Consider the following 27606-nt stretch of genomic DNA (forward strand, 5'->3'; position numbering starts at 1 on the left):
GCCTCATCTGGGCGTCCAGCACTCACGGGAGTTGAACACGTCTACAAGAGGCCACCGTCTTCCACAAGATGTACTTCCAAGGGATGGACACACCTTTCAAAATACAAATTAAAATGATGAGGTAAAATGTTCTACCACTGTTAAGTTGTCAAGAAGGTAAAACCTGCGCAAGGACCAGAAACACCAGCACCCCGCAAGTGCAGACGGACGCTGTGCTGAGCACCTGGTCCCTCGGGACACCCAGAAAGCAGTTCAGATACGCAAAAGACACACGAGTGGCTTCAGTTGGAACTCATTTATTTATGAAAACGTGTGTGAGATCCACAGGGTCAGGAAAGTGCCATTAGCTCTGCGGTCAGGTCAGGTCATCAGAAGCTGATGCTGATAATCAGGCAAACTCACAAGGAAAGGAGACAGAAGCGTTGAGGAGGACCATTCCCTCCCCAAAGCCAGTTGCATTCCTGTCAGAACCACTGGGACCTAGAGACCACACGTCTCACAGCTGCCCGCGTGGGTGAACCCAGCACAGCATGCTGCCAAGTGGTCCTTTCCAGAGAAATCTCCCCCCAGAGCACACCAATGAATGTTTACACCAAAACAATTATTTTAATCAGATACAACCGAGAAAAAAAAGCCATTTTTACATTAATCTTTGTGGGTAAGAAAAGTTGGATTTACAGTGCATATTCCAATCACAGCAAAGTCAGCGAGGTGCACAACAGGCACTTGGCATCTCCACACAGAGGCACAGCAGCCACCGCCACCTGGACTCCCACGGCTGCGATGCCCCACACGCTCCAGAGACAGACACAAGGCACACGTGGCACCACACAGGATCGGCCAAAGACAAGCTGGACCAGCTCCTGGCGTCAGTCTGCCTGGGTCCTGTCTGGCCATCCCAGCAGGTGGTGTCCCAGGAAGTCCAGGTGTCCACCTGAACTCCACCTGAACAGCCCCTGCTCTAGACTTTGACCTGAGGGTGCCTGCACCTGTCTGTCCAGCTACAGCACAAAAATTCTGATTCTCCTTATGAAACAGTCTCTAACAGATCAATTTTTATTTGAATAGCACTTAAAGCATCTCCTCTTCTCAAGGCTCAGTAAGTAAACTTGTTCTTTTCCTAAAAGTTGGATGGATGGATGGATGGACTGATGGAAAGAGATTAATAGGTAGGCAGATGGATGTAGAGAGAGATGGACAAATGGAGAGAGAAATGGGCAGATGGGTGGGTGCAGGGATGGATGGAAGTATGGAGGGGTGGATGGCCATGGATGATAAAGGACCAACAGATGAATGGATCAAGTAAACTTGTTCTATCAAGAGTGCAGTTAGATGCTCTGACACACCACAGTGTGCTCAGCCGTGAGGCAAAGCTGGTTCTCCATGGACACACTAAATGGAACATCCAGGTACATGGAACAGCACAGAAATACACACTACAAAACTCAAGGGCAGGATTTTTTTTTTTTTTTTTTGGCTTTGTTTTTCCAGGAAAGGAATACACAGTGTAACTAGAAGCTTTTATTTTTAATCAAAACAAAGAAAATTATTCCTAGCCTATCACTTTCACCTAAGGTAGATATTTGTCCCACCCGACACTAAGGTCATCCTGACAAAGACACCTGATACAGGATCACACTACTGAGAACGGTTAGCATGTCCAGAGACAGGCAGAGTGAGATGCTATCGACTTAGCCAAAGTTACTCTTGTGAGGAAAACAAAACTTACAGACCTAACATCAATCACAGTATCTTGTGTTGAAAAACTAAACACCTGGGAATAATAGAAAATAGGCACTTCAGTGTCTTAAGTACAGTTTTTTACCTTTAAGTAGTTTTTTCACCTTGCTCTATAATGAGCAAGGTAATGTGTTCCAAACAAAATTATCAAGTGGCTAAAATTAGCCTCATTTTATAGAATTTCCTAAATCTGTATACTAAGTGAACAGAAGGTTTGAAGAAAATAAAGAGCAATATTTAAAAGTTCAAGAGTGGGCTGGGGATGCAGCTCAGCAGTAGAGCACTTGCCGAGCATGTGCAAGGTCTTGATTCCATCCCCAGGATTAAAAAAAAAGAAAAGAAATCTGGAGAAGTAAAAATAAAATCTCAAAGGAAAACCCACTGTCAGACCAGTGTGCATTCAAGGTGCTACCGTTTCACATCACATGTGTCCTCTGCTTTTCCAGCATTTGTTTACACCTCTTTTAAATCTGATAAGGGAAAGATACAACTTGCATGTCAGAGACTGACGTGACCTTTGGGAGACTCATCTCACCTTTTGGTGAAAAGAGGGTAGCAGGCCACCACGGGTCAGTCACAGCCCAAACACATGTCACATGCAAGGAAAAGGGGCAGGATCCTTGGATAGATGACTGAGGACAGACTGTGCGTCATTACTGGGGTCAAACATCCAGTTCCCACAGCCTGGGCTGTGGCAGTGGGCATTTCTACATAAGGCAACCAACCCAGGCCCTGCCGGGTTCCCCAAGGGTACAAGCACAGGGTCTCTCGTGGGAGTGCAGGTACCCAGCAGTTTCCTGCTTTGTGTGGGAAGGCTCGGCAGCTGGATGGTGTGCTACCAGGCCACACAGGCCAGCAAAACCTGGCTCGCATGGCAGCACAAGGCTGTGCACTGGGCACTACTCACTCCACCTCCTCCTGGGCATCTGCCAGGTGACCCTTGCTCTGCCGTCTGAGGCTGACCAATCTCCCCGCTGACCGGAGGCTCCACCTGGCACTGCTGGCTGAGCTGGTCAGGCTGCTGTACCTGGTGGAGCCCTTGTCCTCACCCTCCCAGCCCGTCCAGAGCTGCTGGCTGTGCATGGAGTCCCCTAAGCCAGCTGCTGCATCCTCCAGAGCAAACTGTGGAGGTGCCCAGCCTTCAATCTCATCTGGTTTTCTAGACTGCATATTCTGCTTTAAAACCAAATTGTCCCAAAATCCAGCTTTCTTCTCTGTCTTCGATTCTTCCTTTAAACGTAAGTTAGATCTGCAGGAGAGAAAAAGAGTTACGTGCTGGTGACCCCGTCATCCCATAAATGCACTCACCTATGAAGCTGTTCCCTAGAAGTGTTAGATTGCTCAGGAAGCTACCCTACGTGTGCAGGTTTGAATGTGTATCAAAATCAATAAGGGAATTTTGAAAAGCAGTTTCTCTGGCTGTAAGGAAGCTGGTGAAAGCTATTTGGGGTACCACCTGCAGAGCTAAGTTTAGTCCAGACAAAGTCTGAACCATCCAGACCAGGCAGAGTCGCAGGAAGATCCGGGGTCCAGACTAGGGTGCCAGGCCTGTCAAACAGGTTTCAACAAGGCTCCTCAAGTAGCAAGCTACCTGAGCACCTGGGAGTCAAGAACACAACCTACAAAAGGAAAGAACACCAGGCCTCATTGCAGACGCTGGTCAGCAGGCCGCCCACAGTGGGAGTGCAGTTCAAGGGCACAGTCGGGGCTCCTGCCCGAGAGCACCAGCACTCACAGTCCTGATGGCAGGCGGCCACTGAGGCCCACCAGCATGCACCCTCCATCCCAGGGCTTCCCTGACAGCTGTGCCAGTGGCAGTTCCATCAGGCAGCCTGTGGCCTTGATTTTCAACTTTAAATGTATTTTTTAACTTTGTGAAATATTTATAATAAAGTGGCAGTGATACATGAGCTTAAGTTTCTAAGACCTTTTAGTTTACAATTCAGCCTTTGCATTTTCAATAGAGCTTTCCTTATTTTCTGAAAGTACTAAGAACCTCAAGCATGGCTGGATGGCCTTAAAGCCCACACACACCTGAACTGGAGATCTTTTCACCTTCCCACACCATTGCAGAATGCAACTCCTCTGTGCTCCAGGCAGAACCCCCCAGGCTCCACACGACAGTCAGGATGGCTGCTCAGGGCCTGCGGTCACACCGTGGTCACACAGCTGCTCCACTGCCCAGTGACTGCTGCCCAAGACGTGACCGCCTCCACACACAGGTGACTTACCCTCTAGACTTTGGAGATTTACATCTTTCAAGCAGATGTTGTTCATCGTCCTTATTAAACAGAGAAGTCACTTCTTTCCAACCTCGGAAACTTGCTCCCTGAACCTACAGAAAGGTTAAGGAAACATCAGATTGCTGCTGATGTCGACACTCATCATCTGAGTTTTCCTTAATGACAGGCAGGGTTTGGGAGATGCATGGACATCACAGTGTGCCGACACAGGTGGGCCAGCCTGGTGCTCACCCACACACGTGGTATAGATGATGCCCCAACGCATGATGAACCCTGAAACAATGAGAAGGCACGTACAGCGGCCACTTCAGCTGGTGATGTGCTGCTCGTCAAGGTCGTGGACACAGCCCACCTGCTGCACTTTGACAACATGATGGATGCTGTGGGTTGCTCACACCAGCATCACAGCGTGTAATGCACTGCCCTGGGGCTTTAGATGGTGACGATGTCACTGGTTAGGAGATGCTTTGGCCCTGCTATCATCTCACTGGACACTGCAGCCTGCATGGATGGAAGCATCCACCACAGCATGAGGCTGCACTGTGGGGCCTGCGACCTGCTCTTCCACCTTGGCACACACCAGGTTTCTGCCAGTGGTGACTACAGTGTCGGCATCCTGCCTACCTGTCCATCACCTGTGTCCCGCATGCACAAGTCACATTTATAGGTTTGATGACGAGGCATGTGTTTAGACATGGCTTTCACTGCAGGAAGAACTGGGTCTCTTTCACCCTGGCAGCCAGAACCTGGAGAAGAGCTCTGTCCGAGATTGCGAGCAGGATGCTCCTGGCCCCAGCACCTCTGCCCCACTTTTGGGCGTCAGCACCTGTGAGGGAGAGTGGCCCTCACCCCAACCTCAAGTGCAGGCTTTGGTTCTGAACAAAGGACTTCATGCAGTTTTCATTTCTGAAGTCAGAATATCTTACAATCAATGGCACCTTGGCTCCATAAAATACTATAAGAACAAAGAATGGTATGCAGAGAGACCAGCTTTTCCTGAAAATGTGGCTTTCTCCCATGGCTTAATAGTTCCCTGTGCCCATCACTCCAGCTATAGGACTGGCTTGGGGAGCAGTACTTGCTTCAAATACTTTGAAATGTTAAAAATGAAACAGAAATCAAGCTGCCTTGAAAACTGAATGTAGAGGCAGTGGAAAAAGGTGGTTCACTACAAAGTCCACTCTTGACCCTTGAGGCAGGCTGGGCTTCAGGGTCCAGCATGCAACCCAGCGTGGGTGAGACATAGGGAGACCAACCAGGCACCATGGGATGGAGAAGTGGACTGCACTTCTCCCCAGCACAGCAGACTCAGGCAGGCCTCCAACAACCCACTGTGAAGACAAGCTGCTCACGAGCACACTGCTGCCTCCTCCCAGAGAACCCTGACATCACAAGCCAAGGAGAGATGGACTGCCTGTCACACATTGCCAGGGCCCTGTCAGCAGCTGGTCCCCCTGCGCAGGGCTCAGGGCATAGTGCAGCAGCTGGCAGGACCCCATGGAGTCTGAATTCTCAACAACAGAGTGATAGACTATGCGCCACCCAGACCAGGAAGAACACAGAGCACTAGACTGTGTGCCATCCAGACCAAGAGGAAGACGGAGCACTAGACTGTGTGCAATACAGACCAGGAAGAAGAAAGAGCACTAGATTGTGTGCCATCCAGACCAAGAGGAAGACAGAGCGCTAGACTGTGCGCCATCCAGACCAGGAAGAGGACAGAGCACTAGACTGTGTGCCATCCAGACCAAGAGGAAGACAGAGCGCTAAACTGTGTGCAATACAGACCAAGAGGAAGACAGAGTGCTAGACTGTGTGCCATCCAGACCAGGAAGAAGACAGAGCTCTAGACTGTGTGCCATCCAGACCAAGAGGAAGACAGAGCGCTAAACTGTGCGCCATCCAGACCAAGAGGAAGACAGAGTGCTAGACTGTGTGCCATCCAGACCAGGAAGAAGACAGAGCTCTAGACTGTGTGCCATCCAGACCAAGAGGAAGACAGAGCACTAGACTGTGCGCCATCCAGACCAAGAAGAAGACAGAGCACTAGACTGTGTGCCATCCAGACCAAGAGGAAGACAGAGCGCTAGACTGTGCACCATCCAGACCAGGAAGAGGACAGAGTGCTAGACTGTGTGCCATCCAGACCAAGAGGAAGACAGAGCGCTAAACTGTGTGCCATCCAGACCAAGAGGAAGACAGAGTGCTAGACTGTGTGCCATCCAGACCAGGAAGAAGACAGAGCTCTAGACTGTGTGCCATCCAGACCAAGAAGAAGACAGAGCACTAGACTGTGCGCCATCCAGACCAGGAAGAAGACAGAGCTCTAGATTGTGTGCCATCCAGACCAAGAGGAAGACAGAGCACTAGACTGTGCGCCATCCAGACCAAGAAGAAGACAGAGCACTAGACTGTGTGCCATCCAGACCAAGAGGAAGACAGAGTGCTAGACTGTGCGCCATCCAGACCAAGAAGAAGACAGAGCACTAGACTGTGTGCCATCCAGACCAAGAGGAAGACAGAGTGCTAGACTGTGCGCCATCCAGACCAAGAAGAAGACAGAGCACTAGACTGTGTGCCATCCAGACCAAGAGGAAGACAGAGTGCTAGACTGTGTGCCATCCAGACCAGGAAGAGGACAGAGCGCTAGACTGCGCTATCCAGACCAAGAGGAAGACAGAGCGCTAGACTGTGTGCCATCCAGACCAAGAGGAAGACAGAGTGCTAGACTGTGCACCATCCAGACCAGGAAGAGGACAGAGTGCTAGACTGTGTGCCATCCAGACCAAGAGGAAGACAGAGCGCTAGACTGTGTGCCATCCAGACCAAGAGGAAGACAGAGCTCTAGACTGTGTACCATCCAGACCAGGAAGAGGACAGAGCACTAGACTGTGTGCCATCCAGACCAAGAAGAAGACAGAGCACTAGACTATGTGCCATCCAGACCAAGAGGAAGACAGAGCTCTAGACTGTGTGCCATCCAGACCAAGAGGAAGACAGAGCTCTAGACTGTGCACCATCCAGACCAAGAGGAAGACAGAGTGCTAGACTGTGTGCCATCCAGATCAAGAGGAAGACAGAGCGCTAGACTGTGTGCCATCCAGACCAAGAGGAAGACAGAGCTCTAGACTGTGTGCAATACAGACCAAGAGGAAGACAGAGCGCTAGACTGTGTGCCATCCAGACCAAGAGGAAGACAGAGCTCTAGACTGTGCACCATCCAGACCAAGAGGAAGACAGAGTGCTAGACTGTGTGCCATCCAGACCAAGAGGAAGACAGAGTGCTAGACTGTGTGCCATCCAGACCAAGAGGAAGACAGAGTGCTAGACTGTGTGCCATCCAGACCAGGAAGAGGACAGAGCGCTAGACTGCGCTATCCAGACCAAGAGGAAGACAGAGCGCTAGACTGTGTGCCATCCAGACCAAGAGGAAGACAGAGCGCTAGACTGTGTGCCATCCAGACTAAGAGGAAGACTGAGTGCTAGACTGTGCGCCATCCAGACCAAGAGGAAGACAGAGTGCTAGACTGTGCGCCATCCAGACCAAGAGGAAGACAGAGTGCTAGACTGTGCGCCATCCAGACCAAGAGGAAGACAGAGTGCTAGACTGTGTGCCATCCAGACCAAGAGGAAGACAGAGTGCTAGACTGTGTGCCATCCAGACCAGGAAGAGGACAGAGCGCTAGACTGCGCTATCCAGACCAAGAGGAAGACAGAGTGCTAGACTGTGTGCCATCCAGACCAAGAGGAAGACAGAGCGCTAGACTGTGTGCCATCCAGACCAAGAGGAAGACTGAGTGCTAGACTGTGCGCCATCCAGACCAAGAGGAAGACAGAGTGCTAGACTGTGTGCCATCCAGACCAGGAAGAGGACAGAGCACTAGACTGTGCGCCATCCAGACCAAGAGGAAGACAGAGCTCTAGACTATGTGCCATCCAGACCAAGAGGAAGACAGAGCGCTAGACTGTGTGCCATCCAGACCAGGAAGAGGACAGAGCTCTAGACTGTGCACCATCCAGACCAAGAGGAAGACAGAGTGCTAGACTGTGTGCCATCCAGGCCAAGAGGAAGACTGAGTGCTAGACTGTGCGCCATCCAGACCAAGAGGAAGACTGAGTGCTAGACTGTGTGCCATCCAGACCAGGAAGAGGACAGAGTGCTAGACTGTGTGCCATCCAGGCCAAGAGGAAGACTGAGTGCTAGACTGTGCGCCATCCAGACCAGGAGGAAGACAGAGTGCTAGACTGTGTGCCATCCAGACCAAGAGGAAGACTGAGTGCTAGACTGTGCGCCATCCAGACCAAGAGGAAGACTGAGTGCTAGACTGTGCGCCATTCAGACCAGGAGGAAGACAGAGTGCTAGACTGTGTGCCATCCAGGCCAAGAGGAAGACTGAGTGCTAGACTGTGCGCCATCCAGACCAAGAGGAAGACTGAGTGCTAGACTGTGCGCCATCCAGACCAAGAGGAAGACAGAGTGCTAGACTGTGTGCCATCCAGACCAAGAGGAAGACAGAGCTCTAGACTGTGTGCCATCCAGACCAGGAGGAGGATGGTCTGCAGCCACCACATGCCCAGCTCCATGTGAAGAAGCATCTCTGCCCTGGAGCTGTAACCCAGAGAGTGACACTGTTCTTGTGAGCACTGTGAGGCCCTCGTCATGTGACTGAAGCAGCGGCTACAGAGGAGGCTGGCTGTAAGCAAGATTTGGGCGAGGTTGTTCATGGCCACCTCAGTGTCCCCTGTCCAAATGCCACAGGGCACACACCTACCAGCACATGGACAGTGGCTCCCACGGCTCCCTGCTGCACACAGATCTCACTCCCCACCCAAGCACCCTAATGGGCCCTCCCGGCAACCTCTCCTGGCACCTCCACAAAAATCAACAGGAAAGGAGAAGCACTGGAATTTATTTTTCTTTTGGGGACCAGGGATTGAACCAGGGGTACTCAACCACTGAATGATTTACCCAGCCCTTTTTATATTTTATCTAGGACAGAGTCTTGCTAAGTTGCTGAGGCTGGCTTTGAACTCACGATCCTCCTCCCCAGCCTGTCGAGACACTGGGATTATAGGTGTGCACCACCATGCCCAGCTGGAATTTAAATTACTGCCTTGAATATGGCAAATCCAGAAGCATGGGCCAGGAGCAGTGACACACACCTGTAATCCCAGTGGCTCAGGAGGCTGAGGCAGGAGGGTCGCAAGTTCAAAGCCAGCCTCAGCAATGGCAAGGAGCTAAGCAACTCAGTGAGACCTTGTCTCTAAATAAAATACAAAATAGTGCTGGGGATGTGGCTCAGAGGTTGAGTCCCCTGAAATCAATCCCTTGTCGCCCCTCCCCACCCCCCAAAAAAGAAACCAGAAGCACAATCCTGGGGGTGGGGGTAGGCTATGACCTTGCTATAGAATCCACGTTGACTCGGTGCCTGAGGGTGGCCAGGGTGCACTGCTCCTGTCCACCTGCCAAGGTCACCAGGCTGGAGACTCTCCATGAACAGGCTTCTCCAGAACCCTCGATTCTACACATGCAAAGCGGGCCACCGCACTTTCAAATGCGACAGAGTGCATCAGCAACCACTGGACCAAGCCACCCCCAAGACCAGACTTCCACCTCCATCTCCTGCATCCTGCTGGCTTCCTTATCCTTGCACATATACTCCTGGAGGGTTAATAAAACCCTCATTTGTAGTGTTTCAATCTCTCACACAAACTTTCCACAAGTCCTGAGACTTTGGGAACCCTGCAGCCCCTGGCTCCTCCTTATGGGGATCCTCTCTGATGAACTGAAGCTGTTTCCACCAAAACAGGCAGAGTTGGCAGCATCCCTGTGCCATCAAATCCTTCCAGGCTTAAGCATTTGTCAAAGTTCATTAAATTCATACATTTCAACTAGACCTAGGTGGTAAGAGGCACAGGCTCAGGACCTGTGGCTGAGGCCTGTTCTGAGAGCCACTTTCTATTCCTGTCCCTTGGAGCTGGTGTCAGTACCCTACTGGGACTCACATCTGCAGCAGGAGCAGACCACAATGGCCAGGAGCTGGACACTGAGAGGATGCTGCAGGGCAGCACAGGCGCAGCAGATGCCTGAATGTACTGAAGACAGTTACCATCCCCTCAAATGCTCAGAGTCCGCATGACCTGAGCCCCTGAGCAGGCCTTGGGCAGCTGAGCAGGCCGGGGCAGCATGTCCTAGAGAGGATGGGCAGTCAGCCAGCACCCTTCGCCGCCCCACGAGACCCGCCCGCTTACCACACACGACTGCTCAGACATACAGGTCACCACACGAGCATAAGGCTGCTGCTGCCTGGCCTCCAGGCAGGGCACTTCCCATGGGCAGCGTAGCTCCAGGCCGAGGGTCCTGAGCATGACTTTGCATGACCAGAGCGCCCCTACAGGTCCATTCCTGGGCTCTGGCGTGAGCCACCACGCCCGTCTCACCTAGGAACACGCAGCCTGGGCCTGGCGTCCTACAGCCCTGCAGGACCCTTTGGATGTGGGCCTGGCGGGGCGTCCCCTGAGAGAGCCCAGAGCTGAGGCCCCACCCACGAGGCAGCACTTGAGGTCCCAGCGATCACACACAGGCCAAGCAGGGGGGCCTGCAGGGGGCCTGTCCTCCCCGTGTGCTGGAGTAGGGGCAGGGCTGTGCGCCCAGATGGCATTCCTCCACAGGGAGGGCACGTCCTGCTGGTGCCAGGGCTGAAGGTCCAGAGGACACAATCGGTCCTTGCATGCGCAGGACCTTGGGCAGTGGGGACGGGCCCTGTTAGGGTAGGGCGTAGAACTCTCCTCTCCCAAGAGCTCTGTCCCTCAAGAGCCACTCTTGGGAAGGTCACAGCAAACCAAAACACCTCTGGGGAACAGGGCAAAAAGTAGAGAAAAAGTAACAGCTGAAAACAGAAATAGCCGTGGTGTGGAACCCGAGAAGGGAGCCACAGAAACGAGGAGACACATTCCAGCTCCGAGCACCACCCCAGCGGCCCCGGGTCCGTGGGGAAAGTCTGCGTCATCCACAGTTCACCTGAACCTCCCTGTGGGGGAGGATGCCCAGCTGCCCACCCGGCACCCAGGGCACCTACCCTGGGGACATACCAGAAGGTTTTAAACTAACTCTGCCACCCTGGGCCTCCGAGCCAGATGGTCACGTGCCATCCTGCACTGTCAGTTCAGCACAGAACTTTAAGATGTCAACAAAATGTCCCAATGTCACTTAAACACCACGATGAGGTGTCACTTACACTTTCTCCTATTTTCCTCAGATATAAAACTAGCTTAAAGTACTAGTCCAGGCGAAGACCGGTGAGACCCCAGGCTGCACAGTGCAGCCCCTTCTCACAGGCCATCGAGCACGGTTCACCAGGCTAGAAAAGGGAAAGACGGCATGTGACAGGAAAATACCATTTCAATGAGGCAGACAAAGGAAACAGAATACCAAGTACCTGTGACACACAAAGGAGTGAGCAGGAAATCAGGACAATCACCCTCTGGTCAGCCCGCATGCCTGCTCTGTCCAGGTGCCCAGAATTTCAATGTTTTAGTAATAGTAATTTTATATAGCCACTTTTTAAAATTTTCTGTTACTTAGCTTTCCATCACTGTGACAAAATCCCTGACAACAGTTTAAAAGAAGGAAAGGTTTATTTTGGCTCACAGTTTCAGGGATTTCAGTCCAGTTACCTGTTGTTTCTGGGCCTTTCTGAGACAGAATGTCATGGTGGGGAGCACTTGGTGGAGCAAAGAGAGAGGAAGGGCTGGAGACAGGTTGTCACCTTCAAGGACACACCCTCACAACCCTCCCTCCAACTGAGCCTACCTCCTAAACTTCCTCACCTCCCGAGCCCCACAGATGAAGAACCATCAACCAACTCCTCAGAGGAGATCAGATCCTCGGGATTCAGCCACCTGGCAAAGGCTGAGCTGGGGACACTGCCACATCGGCGCCCGGCCCTGACAGCTCAGGCTGACCCTCAGTTCACGGGCAGGGAGAAAACTCGGTCATGCACGCCACTTTCCTCCTAGGAAACACGGTTCCCGGGCCTGGAGCCAGGCTGGTGTGAGGCTCGTCTCGCAGAGCTCTTTCCAGGTTCAGGTACACGGTGATGGAGAGACCCCGAAGTGACCCATGTTTTAAACTATGCTCCACTCTGAGCAGCAGTGGGGTCTCACACCTGCTCTGGCCCACCTGGGCGTGAACCTTCCTCTGCTCTGTGCACTCTACCTGCAGGCCGGTCACTGAGCACCAGGGATCATTAGCTGGACGGCCCTGTGTTCACGCAACCCTAATTTAGTCAACAGTGACCCACAGTGCAACCACACTGACGCTGCCCGTCTCACGACAGCTCCTCGTCACACCTCCTGGACGGTGTCACAGTGATGCTGTCAACCTCTTGCTGGGCCTAATTGAACACTGAGCCTCCTCAGAGGCATGGACAGGAACAGGCAGTTGACACCGTCTGGGCCTCTGCTGGACATCAGGAGGCCTCACCAAGGATGAGCACCTACTGAAGGACGCTGGCCCAGGGGCACGGGCACACAGCCTGCCTCTGGGTGGGAACAAGAGCAGCATGCAGACAGCAGGACCACAGCCCACAGCCCAGGTCCTGCAGGAACCCGCCACACCTCCAGAACATTCCTGAACAGGGCTGGCATTCGGGCTAAAGGGAGGGACTGGGCCTGGGATGTGCCCTGAAGCTGGTTCATCAGGAGGACAGCAGTGGCACCGTCTGTGCTGTGTGCTCTGGTGAGGGAGTGAAGCCAGCCACCCCTGGCCACTCCCCTTGGCAGCACCCTGAGCCACCACAGTGCTGGCTTCCTGCATTGTTCATGGGAGCCACAATCACCACAAGGCAGTGGGCAAGCCACAGACAGCCCGTGCCTCAAGGGCACCAGGCTGGGTTCATCAGAAGGAGAGAGACGCAGAGACCTTGTTTGCCTCTAGCCATTCTGAACTCTGGAACTCAGATAATCTTAAACACTCAAGGTACTGAAAAACTGGTAATTCTGGAGAAATTCAGGCATCTAGGTCAACTGTGAAACCAAAGCCAGGCCCTTTTATCAGCCTGGAGGATCTGGTGACAGGGGAACTGATGATGAGGCTGTGGCCAACTCACAAGCCCTGAGCTGAAAGGCTCAGAGAACACGGTCACTCAACACATCCCAGGAGCCAATTGCCCAGGCGAAGGGCTGAGCCCCAGGCCTGCTACTATTCCAGAGGACCCTGAAACCAGAGGTAGAGACCAAGCCACGCCCTGCCCTGAGTGACTCCATGGTGTGTAGAACAGCAGTCCTCAGGCTGTGCCTGCCCTAGTGACTCCATGGCTTACAGAACAACAGTCCCCAGACTGTGCCTGCCCTGGTGACTCCATGGTGTGTAGAACAGCAGTCCTCAGGCTGTGCCTGCCCTAGTGACTCCATGGTGTGTAGAACAACAGTCCTCAGGCTGTGCCTGCCCTGGTGACTCCATAGTGTGTAGAACAACAGTCCTCAGGCTGTGCCTGCCCTAGTGACTCCATGGTGTGTAGAACAGCAGTCCTCAGGCTGTGCCTGCCCTAGTGACTCCATGGTGTGTAGGACAGCAGTCCTCAGGCTGTGCCTGCCCTGGTGACTCCATGGTGTGTAGAACAGTAGTCCTCAGGCTGCATCTGCCCTAGTGACTCCATGGTGTATAGAACAGCAGTCCTCAGGCTGTGCCTGCCCTAGTGACTCCATGGTGTGTAGAACAGCAGTCCTCAGGCTGTGCCTACCCTAGTGACTCCATGGTGTGTAGAACAGTAGCTCTCAGGCTGTGCCTGCCCTAGTGACTCCATGGTGTGTAGAACAGCAGTCCTCAGGCTGTGCCTGCCTTAGTGACTCCATGGTGTGAAGAACAGCAGTCCTCAGGCTGTGCCTGCCCTGGTGACTCCATGGTGTGTAGAACAGCAGTCCTCAGGCTGTGCCTGCCCTGGTGACTCCATGGTGTGTAGAACAGCAGTCCTCAGGCTGTGCCTGCCCTGGTGACTCCATGGTGTGTAGAACAGCAGTCCTCAGGCTGTGCCTACCCTGGTGACTCCATGGTGTGTAGAACAGCAGTCCCCAGGCTGTGCCTGCCCTGGTGACTCCATGGTGTGTAGAACAGCAGTCCCCAGGCTGTGCCTGCCCTGGTGACTCCATGGTGTGTAGAACAGCAGTCCCCAGGCTGTGCCTGCCCTGGTGACTCCATGGTGTGTAGAACAGCAGTCCCCAGGCTGTGCCTGCCCTGGTGACTCCATGGTGTGTAGAACAGCAGTCCCCAGGCTGTGCCTACCCTGGTGACTCCATGGTGTGTAGAACAGCAGTCCCCAGGCTGTGCCTGCCCTGGTGACTCCATGGTGTGTAGAACAGCAGTCCTCAGGCTGTGCCTGCCCTGGTGACTCCATGGTGTGTAGAACAGCAGTCCTCAGGCTGTGCCTGCCCTGAGTGACTCCATGGTGTGTAGAACAGCAGTCCTCAGGCTGTGCCTGCCCTGGTGACTCCATGGTGTGTAGAACAGCAGTCCTCAGGCTGTTCCTGCCCTGGTGACTCCATGGTGTGTAGAACAGCAGTCCTCAGGCTGTGCCTGCCCTGGTGACTCCATGGTGTGTAGAACAGTAGTCCTCAGGCTGCATCTGCCCTAGTGACTCCATGGTGTGTAGAACAGCAGTCCTCAGGCTGTGCCTGCCCTAGTGACTCCATGGTGTGTAGAACAGCAGTCCTCAGGCTGTGCCTGCCCTAGTGACTCCATGGTATGTAGAACAGGGTCCTCAGGCTGTGCCTGCCCTAGTGACTCCATGGTGTATAGAACAGCAGTCCTCAGGCTGTGCCTGCCCTAGTGACTCCATGGTGTGTGGAACAGCAGTCCTCAGGCTGTGCCTGCCCTGGTGACTCCATGGTGTGTAGAACAGCAGTCCTCAGGCTGCATCTGCCCTAGTGACTCCATGGTGTGTAGAACAGCAGTCCTCAGGCTGTGCCTCCCCTAGTGACTCCATGGTGTGTGGAACAGCAGTCCTCAGGCTGTGCCTGCCCTAGTGACTCCATGGTGTGTAGAACAGCAGTCCTCAGGCTGTGCCTGCCCTAGTGACTCCGTGATGTGTAGAACAGCAGTCCTCAGGCTGTGCCTGCCCTGGTGACTCCATGGTGTGTAGAACAGCAGTCCTCAGGCTGTGCCTGCCCTAGTGACTCCATGGTGTGTAGGACAGCAGTCCTCAGGCTGTGCCTGCCCTGGTGACTCCATGGTGTGTAGGACAGCAGTCCTCAGGCTGTGCCTGCCCTGGTGACTCCATGGTGTGTAGGACAGCAGTCCTCAGGCTGTGCCTGCCCTAGTGACTCCATGGTGTGTAGGACAGCAGTCCTCAGGTTGTGCCGGCCCTAGTGACTCCATGGTGTGTGGAACAGCAGTCCTCAGGCTGTGCCTGCCCTGGTGACTCCATGGTGTGTAGAACAGCAGTCCTCAGGCTGTGCCTGCCCTGGTGACTCCATGGTGTGTAGGACAGCAGTCCTCAGGTTGTGCCGGCCCTAGTGACTCCATGGTGTGTGGAACAGCAGTCCTCAGGCTGTGCCTGCCCTAGTGACTCCATGGTGTGTAGAACAGCAGTCCTCAGGCTGTGCCTGCCCTGGTGACTCCATGGTGTGTAGGACAGCAGTCCTCAGGTTGTGCCGGCCCTAGTGACTCCATGGTGTGTGGAACAGCAGTCCTCAGGCTGTGCCTGCCCTGGTGACTCCATGGTGTGTAGAACAGCAGTCCTCAGGCTGTGCCTGCCCTGGTGACTCCATGGTGTGTGGAACAGCAGTCCTCAGGCTGTGCCTGCCCTGGTGACTCCATGGTGTGTGGAACTGCAGTCCTCAGGCTGTGCCTGCCCTAGTGACTCCATGGTGTGTAGAACAGCAGTCCTCAGGCTGCGCCTGCCCTGGTGACTCCATGGTGTGTAGAACAGCAGTCCTCAGGCTGTGCCTGCCCTAGTGACTCCATGGTGTGTAGAACAGCAGTCCTCAGGCTGCGCCTGCCCTGGTGACTCCATGGTGTGTAGAACAGCAGTCCTCAGGCTGTGCCTGCCCTAGTGACTCCATGGTGTGTAGAACAGCAGTCCTCAGGCTGCGCCTGCCCTGGTGACTCCATGGTGTGTAGAACAGCAGTCCTCAGGTTGTGCCTGCCCTAGTGACTCCATGGTGTGTAGAACAGCAGTCCTCAGGCTGCGCCTGCCCTGGTGACTCCATGGTGTGTAGAACAGCAGTCCTCAGGCTGTGCCTGCCCTAGTGACTCCATGGTGTGTAGAACAGCAGTCCTCAGGCTGTGCCTGCCCTGGTGACTCCATGGTGTGTGGAACTGCAGTCCTCAGGCTGTGCCTGCCCTAGTGACTCCATGGTGTAGAACAGCAGTCCTCAGGCTGTGCCTGCCCTAGTGACTCCATGGTGTGTAGAACAGCAGTCCTCAGGCTGTGCCTGCCCTGGTGACTCCATGGTGTGTAGAACAGCAGTCCTCAGGCTGTGCCTGCCCTGGTGACTCCATGGTGTGTAGAACAGCAGTCCTCAGGCTGCGCCTGCCTTGAGTGACTCCATGGTGTGTAGGACAGCAGTCCTCAGGCTGTACCTGCCCTGGTGACTCCATGGTGTGTAGAACAGCAGTCCTCAGGCTGTACCTGCCTTGAGTGTCTCCATGGTGTGTAGAACAGCAGTCCTCAGGCTGTGTCTGCCCTGGTGACTCCATGGTGTTAGAACAGCAGTCCTCAGGCTGTACCTGCCCTAGTGACTCCATGGTGTGTAGAACAGCAGTCCTCAGGCTGTGCCTGCCCTGGTGACTCCATGGTGTGTAGGACAGCAGTCCTCAGGCTGTGTCTGCCCTGGTGACTCCATGGTGTTAGAACAGCAGTCCTCAGGCTGTACCTGCCCTGGTGACTCCATGGTGTGTAGGACAGCAGTCCTCAGGCTGTGCCTGCCCTGGTGACTCCATGGTGTGTAGAACAGCAGTCCTCAGGCTGTGTCTGCCCTAGTGACTCCATGGTGTGTAGGACAGCAGTCCTCAGGCTGTTCCTGCCCTAGTGACTCCATGGTGTGTAGAACAGCAGTCCTCAGGCTGTGCCTGCCCTAGTGATTCCATGGTGTGCAGAATAGCAGTCTTCAGGCTGCGCCTGCCCTAGTGACTCCATGGTGTGTAGAACAGCAGTCCTCAGGCTGTGCCTGCCCTAGTGACTCCATGGTGTGTGGAACAGCCGTACTCAGGCTGTGCCTGCCCTGAGTGACTCCATGGTGTGTAGGACAGCAGTCCTCAGGCTGTGCCTGCCCCGAGTGACTCCATGGTGTGTAGAACAGCAGTCCTCAGGCTGTGTCTGCCCTCGTGACTCCATGGTGTGTAGAACAGCAGTCCTCAGGCTGTACCTGCCCTGAGTGACTCCATGGTGTGTGGAACAGCAGTCCTCAGGCTGTGCCTGCCCTGAGTGACTCCATGGTGTGTAGAACAACAGTCCTCAGGCTGAACCTGCCCTGGTGACTCCATGGTGTGTAGGACAGCAGTCCTCAGGCTGCGCCTGCCCTGGTGACTCCATGGTGTGTAGAACAGCAGTCCTCAGGCTGTGCCTGCCCTGGTGACTCCATGGTGTGTAGAACAGCAGTCCTCAGGCTGCGCCTGCCCTGGTGACTCCATGGTGTGTAGAACAGCAGTCCTCAGGCTGTACCTGCCCTGAGTGACTACATGGTGTGTAGAACAGCAGTCCTCAGGCTGTACCTGCCCTGGTGACTCCATGGTGTATAGAACAGCAGTCCTCAGGCTGTGCCTGCCCTGGTGACTCCATGGTGTGTAGAACAGCAGCTGTCAGGCTGTACCTGCCCTAGTGACTCCATGGTGTGTGGAACAGCAGTCCTCAGGCTGTGCCTGCCCTAGTGACTCCATGGTGTGTAGAACAGCAGTCCTCAGGCTGTGCCTCCCCTAGTGACTCCATGGTGTGTAGAATAGCAGTCCTCAGGCTGTGCCTGCCCTAGTGACTCCATGGTGTGAAGAACAGCAGTCCCCAGGCTGTACCTGCCCTGGTGACTCCATGGTGTGTAGAACAGCAGTCCTCAGGCTGTACCTGCCCTGGTGACTCCATGGTGTGTAGAACAGCAGTCCTCAGGCTGTACCTGCCCTGGTGACTCCATGGTGTAGAACAGCAGTCCTCAGGCTGTGCCTGCCCTGAGTGACTCCATGGTGTGTAGAACAGCAGTCCTCAGGCTGTACCTGCCCTGAGTGACTACATGGTGTGTAGAACAGCAGTCCTCAGGCTGTACCTGCCCTGAGTGACTCCATGGTGTGTAGAACAGCAGTCCTCAGGCTGTACCTGCCTTGAGTGACTACATGGTGTGTAGAACAGCAGTCCTCAGGCTGCCCCTGCCCTAGTGACTCCATAGTGTGTAGAACAGCAGTCCTCAGGCTGTGCCTGCCCTGAGTGACTCCATGGTGTGTAGAACAGCAGTCCTCAGGCTGTGCCTGCCCTAGTGACTCCATGGTGTGTAGAACAGCAGTCCTCAGGCTGTACCTGCCCTGAGTGACTCCATGGTGTGTGGAACAGCAGTCCTCAGGCTGTGCCTGCCCTGAGTGACTCCATGGTGTGTAGAACAGCAGTCCTCAGGCTGTGCCTGCCCTGAGTGACTCCATGGTGTGTAGAACAGCAGTCCTCAGGCTGCGCCTGCCCTGGTGACTCCATGGTGTGTAGAACAGCAGTCCTCAGGCTGCGCCTGCCCTGGTGACTCCATGGTGTGTAGAACAGCAGTCCTCAGGCTGCGCCTGCCCTGGTGACTCCATGGTGTGTAGAACAGCAGTCCTCAGGCTGTACCTGCCCTGAGTGACTCCATGGTGTGTGGAACAGCAGTCCCCAGGCTGTGCCTGCCCTGAGTGACTCCATAGTGTGTGGAACAGCAGTCCTCAGGCTGTTCCTGCCCTGGTGACTCCATGGTGTGTAGAACAGCAGTCCTCAGGCTGTGCCTGCCCTGGTGACTCCATGGTGTGTAGAACAGCAGTCCTCAGGCTGTGCCTGCCTTAGTGACTCCATGGTGTGAAGAACAGCAGTCCTCAGGCTGTGCCTGCCCTGGTGACTCCATGGTGTGTAGAACAGCAGTCCTCAGGCTGCGCCTGCCCTGGTGACTCCATGGTGTGTAGAACAGCAGTCCTCAGGCTGTACCTGCCCTGAGTGACTCCATGGTGTGTGGAACAGCAGTCCCCAGGCTGTGCCTGCCCTGAGTGACTCCATAGTGTGTGGAACAGCAGTCCTCAGGCTGTTCCTGCCCTGGTGACTCCATGGTGTGTAGAACAGCAGTCCTCAGGCTGTGCCTGCCCTGGTGACTCCATGGTGTGTAGAACAGCAGTCCTCAGGCTGTGCCTGCCTTAGTGACTCCATGGTGTGAAGAACAGCAGTCCTCAGGCTGTGCCTGCCCTGGTGACTCCATGGTGTGTAGAACAGCAGTCCTCAGGCTGTACCTGCCCTGAGTGACTCCATGGTGTGAAGAACAGCAGTCCTCAGGCTGCGCCTGCCCTGGTGACTCCATGGTGTGTAGAACAGCAGTCCTCAGGCTGTACCTGCCCTGAGTGACTCCTTGGTGTGCAGAACAGCAGTCCTCAGGCTGTGCCTACCCTGGGTGACTCCATGGTGTGTAGGACAGCAGTCCTCAGGCTGTACCTGCCCTGGTGACTCCATGGTGTGTAGAACAGCCGTCCTCAGGCTGCACCTGCCCTAGTGACTCCATGGTGTGTAGAACAGCAGTCCTCAGGCTGTACCTGCCCTGAGTGACTCCATGGTGTGAAGAACAGCAGTCCTCAGGCTGTACCTGCCCTGAGTGACTCCATGGTGTGTAGAACAGCAGTCCTCAGGCTGCGCCTGCCCTGGTGACTCCATGGTGTGTAGAACAGCAGTCCTCAGGCTGCGCCTGCCCTGGTGACTCCATGGTGTGTAGAACAGCAGTCCTCAGGCTGCACCTGCCCTGGTGACTCCATGGTGTGTAGAACAGCAGTCCTCAGGCTGCGCCTGCCCTGGTGACTCCATGGTGTGTAGAACAGCAGTCCTCAGGCTGTACCTGCCCTGAGTGACTCCATGGTGTGTAGAACAGCAGTCCTCAGGCTGTGCCTGCCCTGGTGACTCCATGGTGTGTAGAACAGCAGTCCTCAGGCTGCACCTGCCCTGGTGACTCCATGGTGTGTAGAACAGCAGTCCTCAGGCTGTACCTGCCCTGAGTGACTCCATGGTGTGTGGAACAGCAGTCCTCAGGCTGTGCCTGCCCTGGTGACTCCATGGTGTGTAGAACAGCAGTCCTCAGGCTGTGCCTGCCCTGGTGACTCCATGGTGTGTAGGACAGCAGTCCTCAGGCTGTGCCTGCCCTGGTGACTCCATGGTGTGTGGAACAGCAGTCCTCAGGCTGCACCTGCCCTGGTGACTCCATGGTGTGTAGAACAGCAGTCCTCAGGCTGTACCTGCCCTGAGTGACTCCATGGTGTGTGGAACAGCAGTCCTCAGGCTGTGCCTGCCCTGGTGACTCCATGGTGTGTAGAACAGCAGTCCTCAGGCTGCACCTGCCCTGGTGACTCCATGGTGTGTAGAACAGCAGTCCTCAGGCTGTACCTGCCCTGAGTGACTCCATGGTGTGTGGAACAGCAGTCCTCAGGCTGTGCCTGCCCTGGTGACTCCATGGTGTGTAGAACAGCAGTCCTCAGGCTGTGCCTGCCCTGGTGACTCCATGGTGTGTAGGACAGCAGTCCTCAGGCTGTGTCTGCCCTGGTGACTCCATGGTGTTAGAACAGCAGTCCTCAGGCTGTGCCTGCCCTGGTGACTCCATGGTGTGTAGAACAGCAGTCCTCAGGCTGCGCCTGCCCTGGTGACTCCATGGTGTGTAGAACAGCAGTCCTCAGGCTGTGCCTGCCCTGGTGACTCCATGGTGTGTAGAACAGCAGTCCTCAGGCTGTACCTGCCCTGAGTGACTCCATGGTGTGAAGAACAGCAGTCCTCAGGCTGCGCCTGCCCTGGTGACTCCATGGTGTGCAGAACAGCAGTCCTCAGGCTGCGCCTGCCCTGGTGACTCCATGGTGTGCAGAACAGCAGTCCTCAGGCTGTGCCTGCCCTGGTGACTCCATGGTGTGCAGAACAGCAGTCCTCAGGCTGTGTCTGCCCTACTGACTCCATGGTGTATAGAACAGCAGTCCTCAGGCTGCGCCTGCCCTGGTGACTCCATGGTGTGTAGAACAGCAGTCCTCAGACTGTGCCTGCCCTGGTGACTCCATGGTGTGCAGAACAGCAGTCCTCAGGCTGTGCCTGCCCTACTGACTCCATGGTGTATAGAACAGCAGTCCTCAGGCTGCGCCTGCCCTGGTGACTCCATGGTGTGTAGAACAGCAGTCCTCAGACTGTGCCTCCCCTAAGTGACTCCATGGTGTGCAGAACAGCAGTCCTCAGGCTGTGCCTGCCCCAGTGAGACCATCTTATAAAGCAGTAGTTTGCTATAACCCATTCCATTTTGAGTCATGTGCCAAGGTGTAATGATTCCGCGCCTTGATTGAACATGTAAGCAACCACCACCAGCCTAACACCACAAGGGCCACAGGCACAAACTGATAAATAACTTACACCTGCCAACTTATCCAAGTAAATCAAGGAATACCTGGACACTTGGACGTCCCAAGTCATATCAGGAACACCAAGCACAAGAACTTATCAAGCTCAAGGACGACCATAAGAGGAGCACCCCAAGACAGGACATGGCAGCATCTTGACCCCATCTCCTGGTCACTCAGCACAGCCTCACCCAGGAAAACTGCCACAGCAGTGAACCTAGCAGAGCAGGGTTTCTCCCGCCTGTGAAAACCAGGCATGGCCCACTCCACACTGACACCCAGCTGATGCTCTGAGACTGAAACTGCTCACATCCAGGTCCTCGCCCCGACCCCTCTGGGAACCGTTCCTAAACCCTTGTCTGCCCACCCAGGCACTCCTCGACCCTGCACTCCTGCCTCTGCCTGCCTGGCTCAGCATCCTGCAGCCCTGCAGTGGCTTAGCCCTTCCCGAGTCTTTCTGTGACCTGTTTTCTATCACTGTGTGAAGTAGGTGTGGCTTGTGTGTTTCAGATTCTAGATATTGAGGTTGGAATACAAGAACCTGCGACTGCCCAGCTTGGGACTGCCAGGTGACCCTCGTGTGCCCAGAGAACTGCCACTGATGAGAGTTAAGTAGCCTGTGGATATATTGTTATTCGATAAGTTCTGGCACTGTGGAAACACAGAAGAGTTTTGTCTGTTAACGGCACAGCTCAATCACAACACCCAGGTGCCCTCGGATGCAGCATACATAGCCAGATACACCAGATGCACATGTCCAGGATCACAGGCGCACACACACTGCACACTTTGCCCAAGATATCTCTCTCTCTCTCACACACACACACACACACACAATTTGCCCAGATCTATCTATCTCTCCCTGTCTCCCTCTCTCTCTCTCTCTTTCTCTCTCTCTCTCACATACACACACACACAGAGAAATTTTCCCAGTATCTCTTTCTCTCTTTCTCACATATACACCACACATGCACATACTTTGCCCCAGGTCTCTCTCTTACACACACACACACACACACACACACACCCTACACTCTGTTCAGGACCACACACAGCCAATGCGAGGACCTCAGGCTGTGCTCACAAATCAGTAGAGCTGGTGCCTGAGGCCTGTCCCCATTCCTAGGGGCTGGAACACAAGCAGGTGCGTGTGCCCTCTCCAGTGCAATCTCTGGACGGGAGCAAGATCCTGCTCCCTGCAGAGGGAGCCTAGTGCCTGGAAGGGACACATTTCAAGCCCAAACCATGAGCTCCTCACTGTAGAAAGACAGACACATCTGGAGCTACCCTCTCAGCCTCAGCCCCCACCTAACACACACACACCACCACTCTGGACGCCTCCTGCAATGGATCTTGCCAAACAGGCGGAGGACACCTCAGCCAGGACTCGCTGACCCCCATCTCTGTTGCTCAGAAGGCTTCCTCACAGCAGAGCAGCTGCCCTGGTCCTGGCACAAACCCTCCCTGTCATGCCACAGGACCTCTAGCAGGCTCTTCCGTAGACGCACCTTCACACTTCGCCAGCAGGCAGCTGTGTGTCCTGTGGTGTGCTCAAGGACGGGTGCTGTGTGATACTTCCCTCTTCACCAGTCACCGTCTCGTGAGCCCTTTGTGAGGGGTCCTAAAGCAAAGGTGGAGAGCAGAGACAGGCACAAAGAAGGCAAGGGTCCTAACAACTTCTCCCTGTGGGGAGAGGCTGAGCCCAGGGCCAGCCACTGCCCAAGCCAGCTGCCTTCCCTCATCTCTGCAGCTGATGCAAGAGCTATCAACAGAAGAGGAGATGCCATTTAAATTCTAACCAACAAAGTCCACGCCCAAAGGTCATGTTAAAACAGTCATCAGGAAAGGCAGATCTGCTTCTTCAACGTACCTCCGCCTACTCCATGGTCCGTGGCTGTGGGCTGCCTTGCCAGACATCCCCATTCTGAGCATCCCCACCTTGTGTCCTTTTCAAATAAACATATTTGAAAACTAAACGGCTAATTACTCCTAGTAATGGTAATTATTTATTTGGAGTAGTAAGGAAAATTTAATTCCCACACTAAATTTTTAAATAAAGTATTTTGCTGAAATAAAAATTAGTCTTTCATAAATAGTGCTTTGAAATTCAATTTATGTAACCAATACACATTCTAACCTTCACCCAATCTCATGTGCCTAATAAAAACATGTTAGTTAATACATTTGGAATTGCTTATGCTATCTAAAATGTAAAACCATGAGATTGCCCAGTTAGCGGATGGATCTACAAACCTAAAACAGCAGTGCATGGTCTTCCTTGTACAAATGTGCTTTTGTTCAGCAAGACTGTAGAATACTCCATCAGCACATTATACAACCCATGCACACCTCATCATTAAATGCTAATTGTTTTATAACCGGTTCGCCAGGTTGGCCCTCCTGTGAAACTCAGGAATTCCTGAGAGGGGTCTTTTGATTTTTTTTAATGTTAATTTGTTATACAAGACAATGGAATGCATTACAATCCATATTACACATACAGAGCACAATTTTTTATATCTCTGGTTTACACAAAGTAGAGTCACATCCTCCATGTCTTCATACATGTACTTAGGGTAATGATGACTGTCGCATTCCACCATCTTTCCTACCCCTATGCCCCCTCCTCTCCCTCCCCCTTTCCCCTTTGCCCTAGCTAGAGTTCATTTAATCCTCCCATCCCCACCCCACCCCCGACCCCAGGCAGCATTTTAGGGATCAGCATCCTTAAATCAGAGAAATCATGTGGTTTTTGAGGATTGGCTAATTTTACTTAGCATTATATTCTCCAGCTCCATTCGTTTACCTGCAAATGCCATAATTTTATCTCTTTTAATGCTGAGTAATATTCCATTATGTATATATACCACATTTTCTTTATCTATTCATCAACTGAAGGGCATCTAGGTTGGTTCACAGTTTAGCTATTGTGAATTGTGCTGCTATAAACATTGATGTGGCTGTGTCCCTGTAGTATGCTGTTTTTAAGTCCTTTGGGTATAGACCAAGGAGAGGGATAGCTGGGTCAAATGGTGGTTCCATTCCTAGTTTTCCAAGGAATCTCCATACTGCTTTCCATATTGGCTGCACCAATTTGCAGTCCCACCAGCAATATATGAGAGTGCCTTTTCCCCACATCCTCGCCAACACTTATTGCTGTTTGCCTTCATAATAGCTGCCATTCTGACTGGAGTGAGATAAAATCTTTTTTTTTTAAAGAGAGAGAGAGAGGGGTGGGAGGGAATTGTTTTTAATATTTATTTTTTAGTTTTCGGTGGACACGACATCTTTATTTTATGTGGTACTGAGGATCGAACCCAGCGCCCCGCACGTGCCAGCATCACATACCACATCCCCAGCCCGAGATAAAATCTTAAGAGTAGTTTTGATTTGCATTTCTCTAACTGCTAGAGATGTTGAACATTTTTTCATATATTTGTTGATTGATTGTATATCACCTTCTGAGAAGTGTCTCTTCAGTTCCTTGGCCCATTTATTGATTGGGGTTTTTTTTTTTTTTTTTTTTTTTTTGGTGTTAAGATTTTTTTAGTTCTTTATATAATCTAGAGATTAGTGCTCTATCAGATGTGCGTATAACAAAAATTTGTTCCCAATTAGTAGGCTCTCTATTCGCCTCACGGATTGTTTCTTTTGCTGAGAAGAAGCTTTTTAGTTTGAATCCATCCCATTTACTGATTCTTGATATTAACTCTTGGGCTACAGGAGTCTTATTAAGGAAGTTGGGGCCTGATCCGACATGATGGAGATTTGGGCCTACTTTTTCTTCTAATAGATGCAGTGTCCTTGGTTGAATTCCTAGGTCCTTGATCCACTTTGATTTGAGAGGGATAAATATTAGTTTTCACAATATTGAAAATGCTTAAAATATCTCTCCTTTTTTTTTTTTTTTTAAAGAAACTGGGAAAGGCAATCCCAATGAAGAAACGTAATCTATTAAATCCATTACTTCTGCCAGTCAAGGAGTGGCATGAGATCCAAACCTGTGGCCAGAGCTGGCATTAACTCCACCTGCTCCCACCTCTTCCTACAGTGTCTCGAATCCTCCTTGGCCACAGCAAGGGGGTATACAAGGTAACAAAACCAGCGCCATCGGGCAATCAGTACCTCACTGAGAGCAGGAAGCCAGGCCCATGCCTTAGCAGCACAGAAACCTCAAACCCCGGTGGGAACAGCTCTGATCAACAGCCCAGTGTCCAGGGGTCACCCAAGGGCAACTGGTGCAGGGTACAACTGCACTGGGGGGTTTGCCAGAGACCACAGCCACCTCAGGCAGAGCAGGCGCAGGCGCAGGCGTGAGGGGCCAGCCGGGTCTGCCGTCTCTCGGCACATGCCACAGGCTCCGCGGGCTGTCTGGGAAGAGAGCTGTGCTCCTGACCAGGGAGCCCTGCCCTCAGGCCCTTGACCCCCATTTTGCCCCCTTCCAACACAAACAGCCAGTCCAATGCCCTTCCCCTCTCCCAGGAGGCAGACTGAGTCCCCTGTTGTTGGTGGGAGAGGGAGGTGAAGATCAGAGCCACAGAGAGGTAGGTAGACAGCGAGCCAGCAAGCTGGGACAAGCCCAAGGAGGAGGACACACAGAGGACCCAGGGCGCGGGCTCACAGTGGCCCCTGGAGCCACACCCAGCCTCCTCACAGCTGGAGTCCTCTCAGGCCAGTGTGCCAAGACACCTTCTCTCCCCCAGGCTGCCTGGACCCTCGCTTAGAGACAGTGACAGCGGGACCCAGGGCAGTGTGTGCGCTGGCCACCACAGGTGCAGGCACTTGCTGCGGTGTGCCATGGCCAGAGATGCCTCTGTCGCCACCCAGCAAGACCCTGGAGGAAGGGAGGGCTGCCAGCTCTGAGAGCTGGATGGAAAAGGGCCAGGAAGAGACCCGGCCACACCCCCCACGCAGGGCCAGGCACAGCGCTCAGGGACCTCCAGTGAGATGACAAGTACCCCATTACAAACATGACAGAAATAGGCCTGGCCGATCTCATGAAGACAGCACTGGGCAGGACCAGGCTGCACGTTTCCTGAGGTCGAAATGATAGGCTGAAACTGCCGGGGGGGGGGGGGGTCAGGGAGGGCGGAGAGCAGCCCGGGAGCAGTGGGAGAGCAGTGGCAGCACCACAGGGCTGCAGCCCGAGGACCCGACGGGCAGCGGCATCCAGGGAAAGGAAGCACTGCAAGCCCCTGTGAGCAGCTCTCTGGAATCCTACTGCCCCTCGCTGTGGACAGAAGCACCAGGCCGCTTAGTCCAGGGCCTCAGGCTCCCAGGGCACGGCACGCTACACACCACTGAATGGAGGGTGAGCCGTCAGCCTGCTCCAGGCTCTCTCCCGGAGGTCCCCACATCCCCCCGTTGTGCCACAGGCCGTCTGATCATCGGGTGGCTGGTCCTGCTCACCCACTCTGTGACCCTCTAGAAATCACAGAGCACCTCCTCAGCCCAAATGTCGCCCCCACACACTGACAGTTGCCGTGTGGACCCCTGATGAAGGACATGCACAAGACCGCTCTCCTCCCACTCTCCCCTCTGGTCCACACCCTCTGCGGCTGAGACACTGGGAGATCTCTCTCGGATTAGACCTTGCGAGTGCACGTAGGCATCAGGACTCCTGCTCATCCAGAGGTCTGAAAGCCAAGGAGGGGTCTAGGTGTTACAGCATGGTGCTCGGGAGGAAGGCAGAGCATAAAGCAGAAACAAGATCTTCGTCTGTTCCTTTCTACTTAAGTAAAACCAGACAGTAAGCTGTTGTCACTTCTTGTGATAAAGCTTGTCCCTCAGGACTGTATGAGGCAAATAAAACACTGCAGAGGATGCGGAGAAACCCAGACTTGGAAAAGATATTTGCAAGAGATATCTTACTGAGAACTGCTATCAAAAATACACAAAGAACTCTTCTAGAACAGCCTGATCAGCCGTCTCCATGGAGGGGAGACACAGATGCGAGTCAGCACACGTGGTGCGGAACACAGACAGGTAAGGTGCACTGCACACCCGTCACGGCCAGACTCCAGACACAAACAGCACCACGTGCTGGCGAGAAAACAGGGCAGCAGG

General features: G+C 53.7%; 1 protein-coding gene across 1 annotated transcript in view; it reads right to left on the reverse strand.

Annotated features, from left to right (window-relative positions):
- Positions 1-280: 280 nt before the first annotated feature.
- The window catches only part of Tdrp (testis development related protein), a 38205-nt gene continuing 10879 nt past the window's right edge, over positions 281-27606 (reverse strand). The window contains exons 2-3 of the mRNA XM_076852236.2: positions 3972-4075; positions 281-2989 (exon numbers count right to left, since the gene is read on the reverse strand). Of these exons, the coding sequence (XP_076708351.1) occupies positions 2644-2989; positions 3972-4075 (450 nt within the window). The 3' untranslated portion in view covers positions 281-2643. The remainder of the gene's footprint in view (positions 2990-3971; positions 4076-27606) is intronic.

This window comes from Callospermophilus lateralis, chromosome 4 (genome assembly GCF_048772815.1).
Source record: "Callospermophilus lateralis isolate mCalLat2 chromosome 4, mCalLat2.hap1, whole genome shotgun sequence".
In the NCBI taxonomy this organism is placed as follows: Eukaryota; Metazoa; Chordata; class Mammalia; order Rodentia; family Sciuridae; genus Callospermophilus; species Callospermophilus lateralis.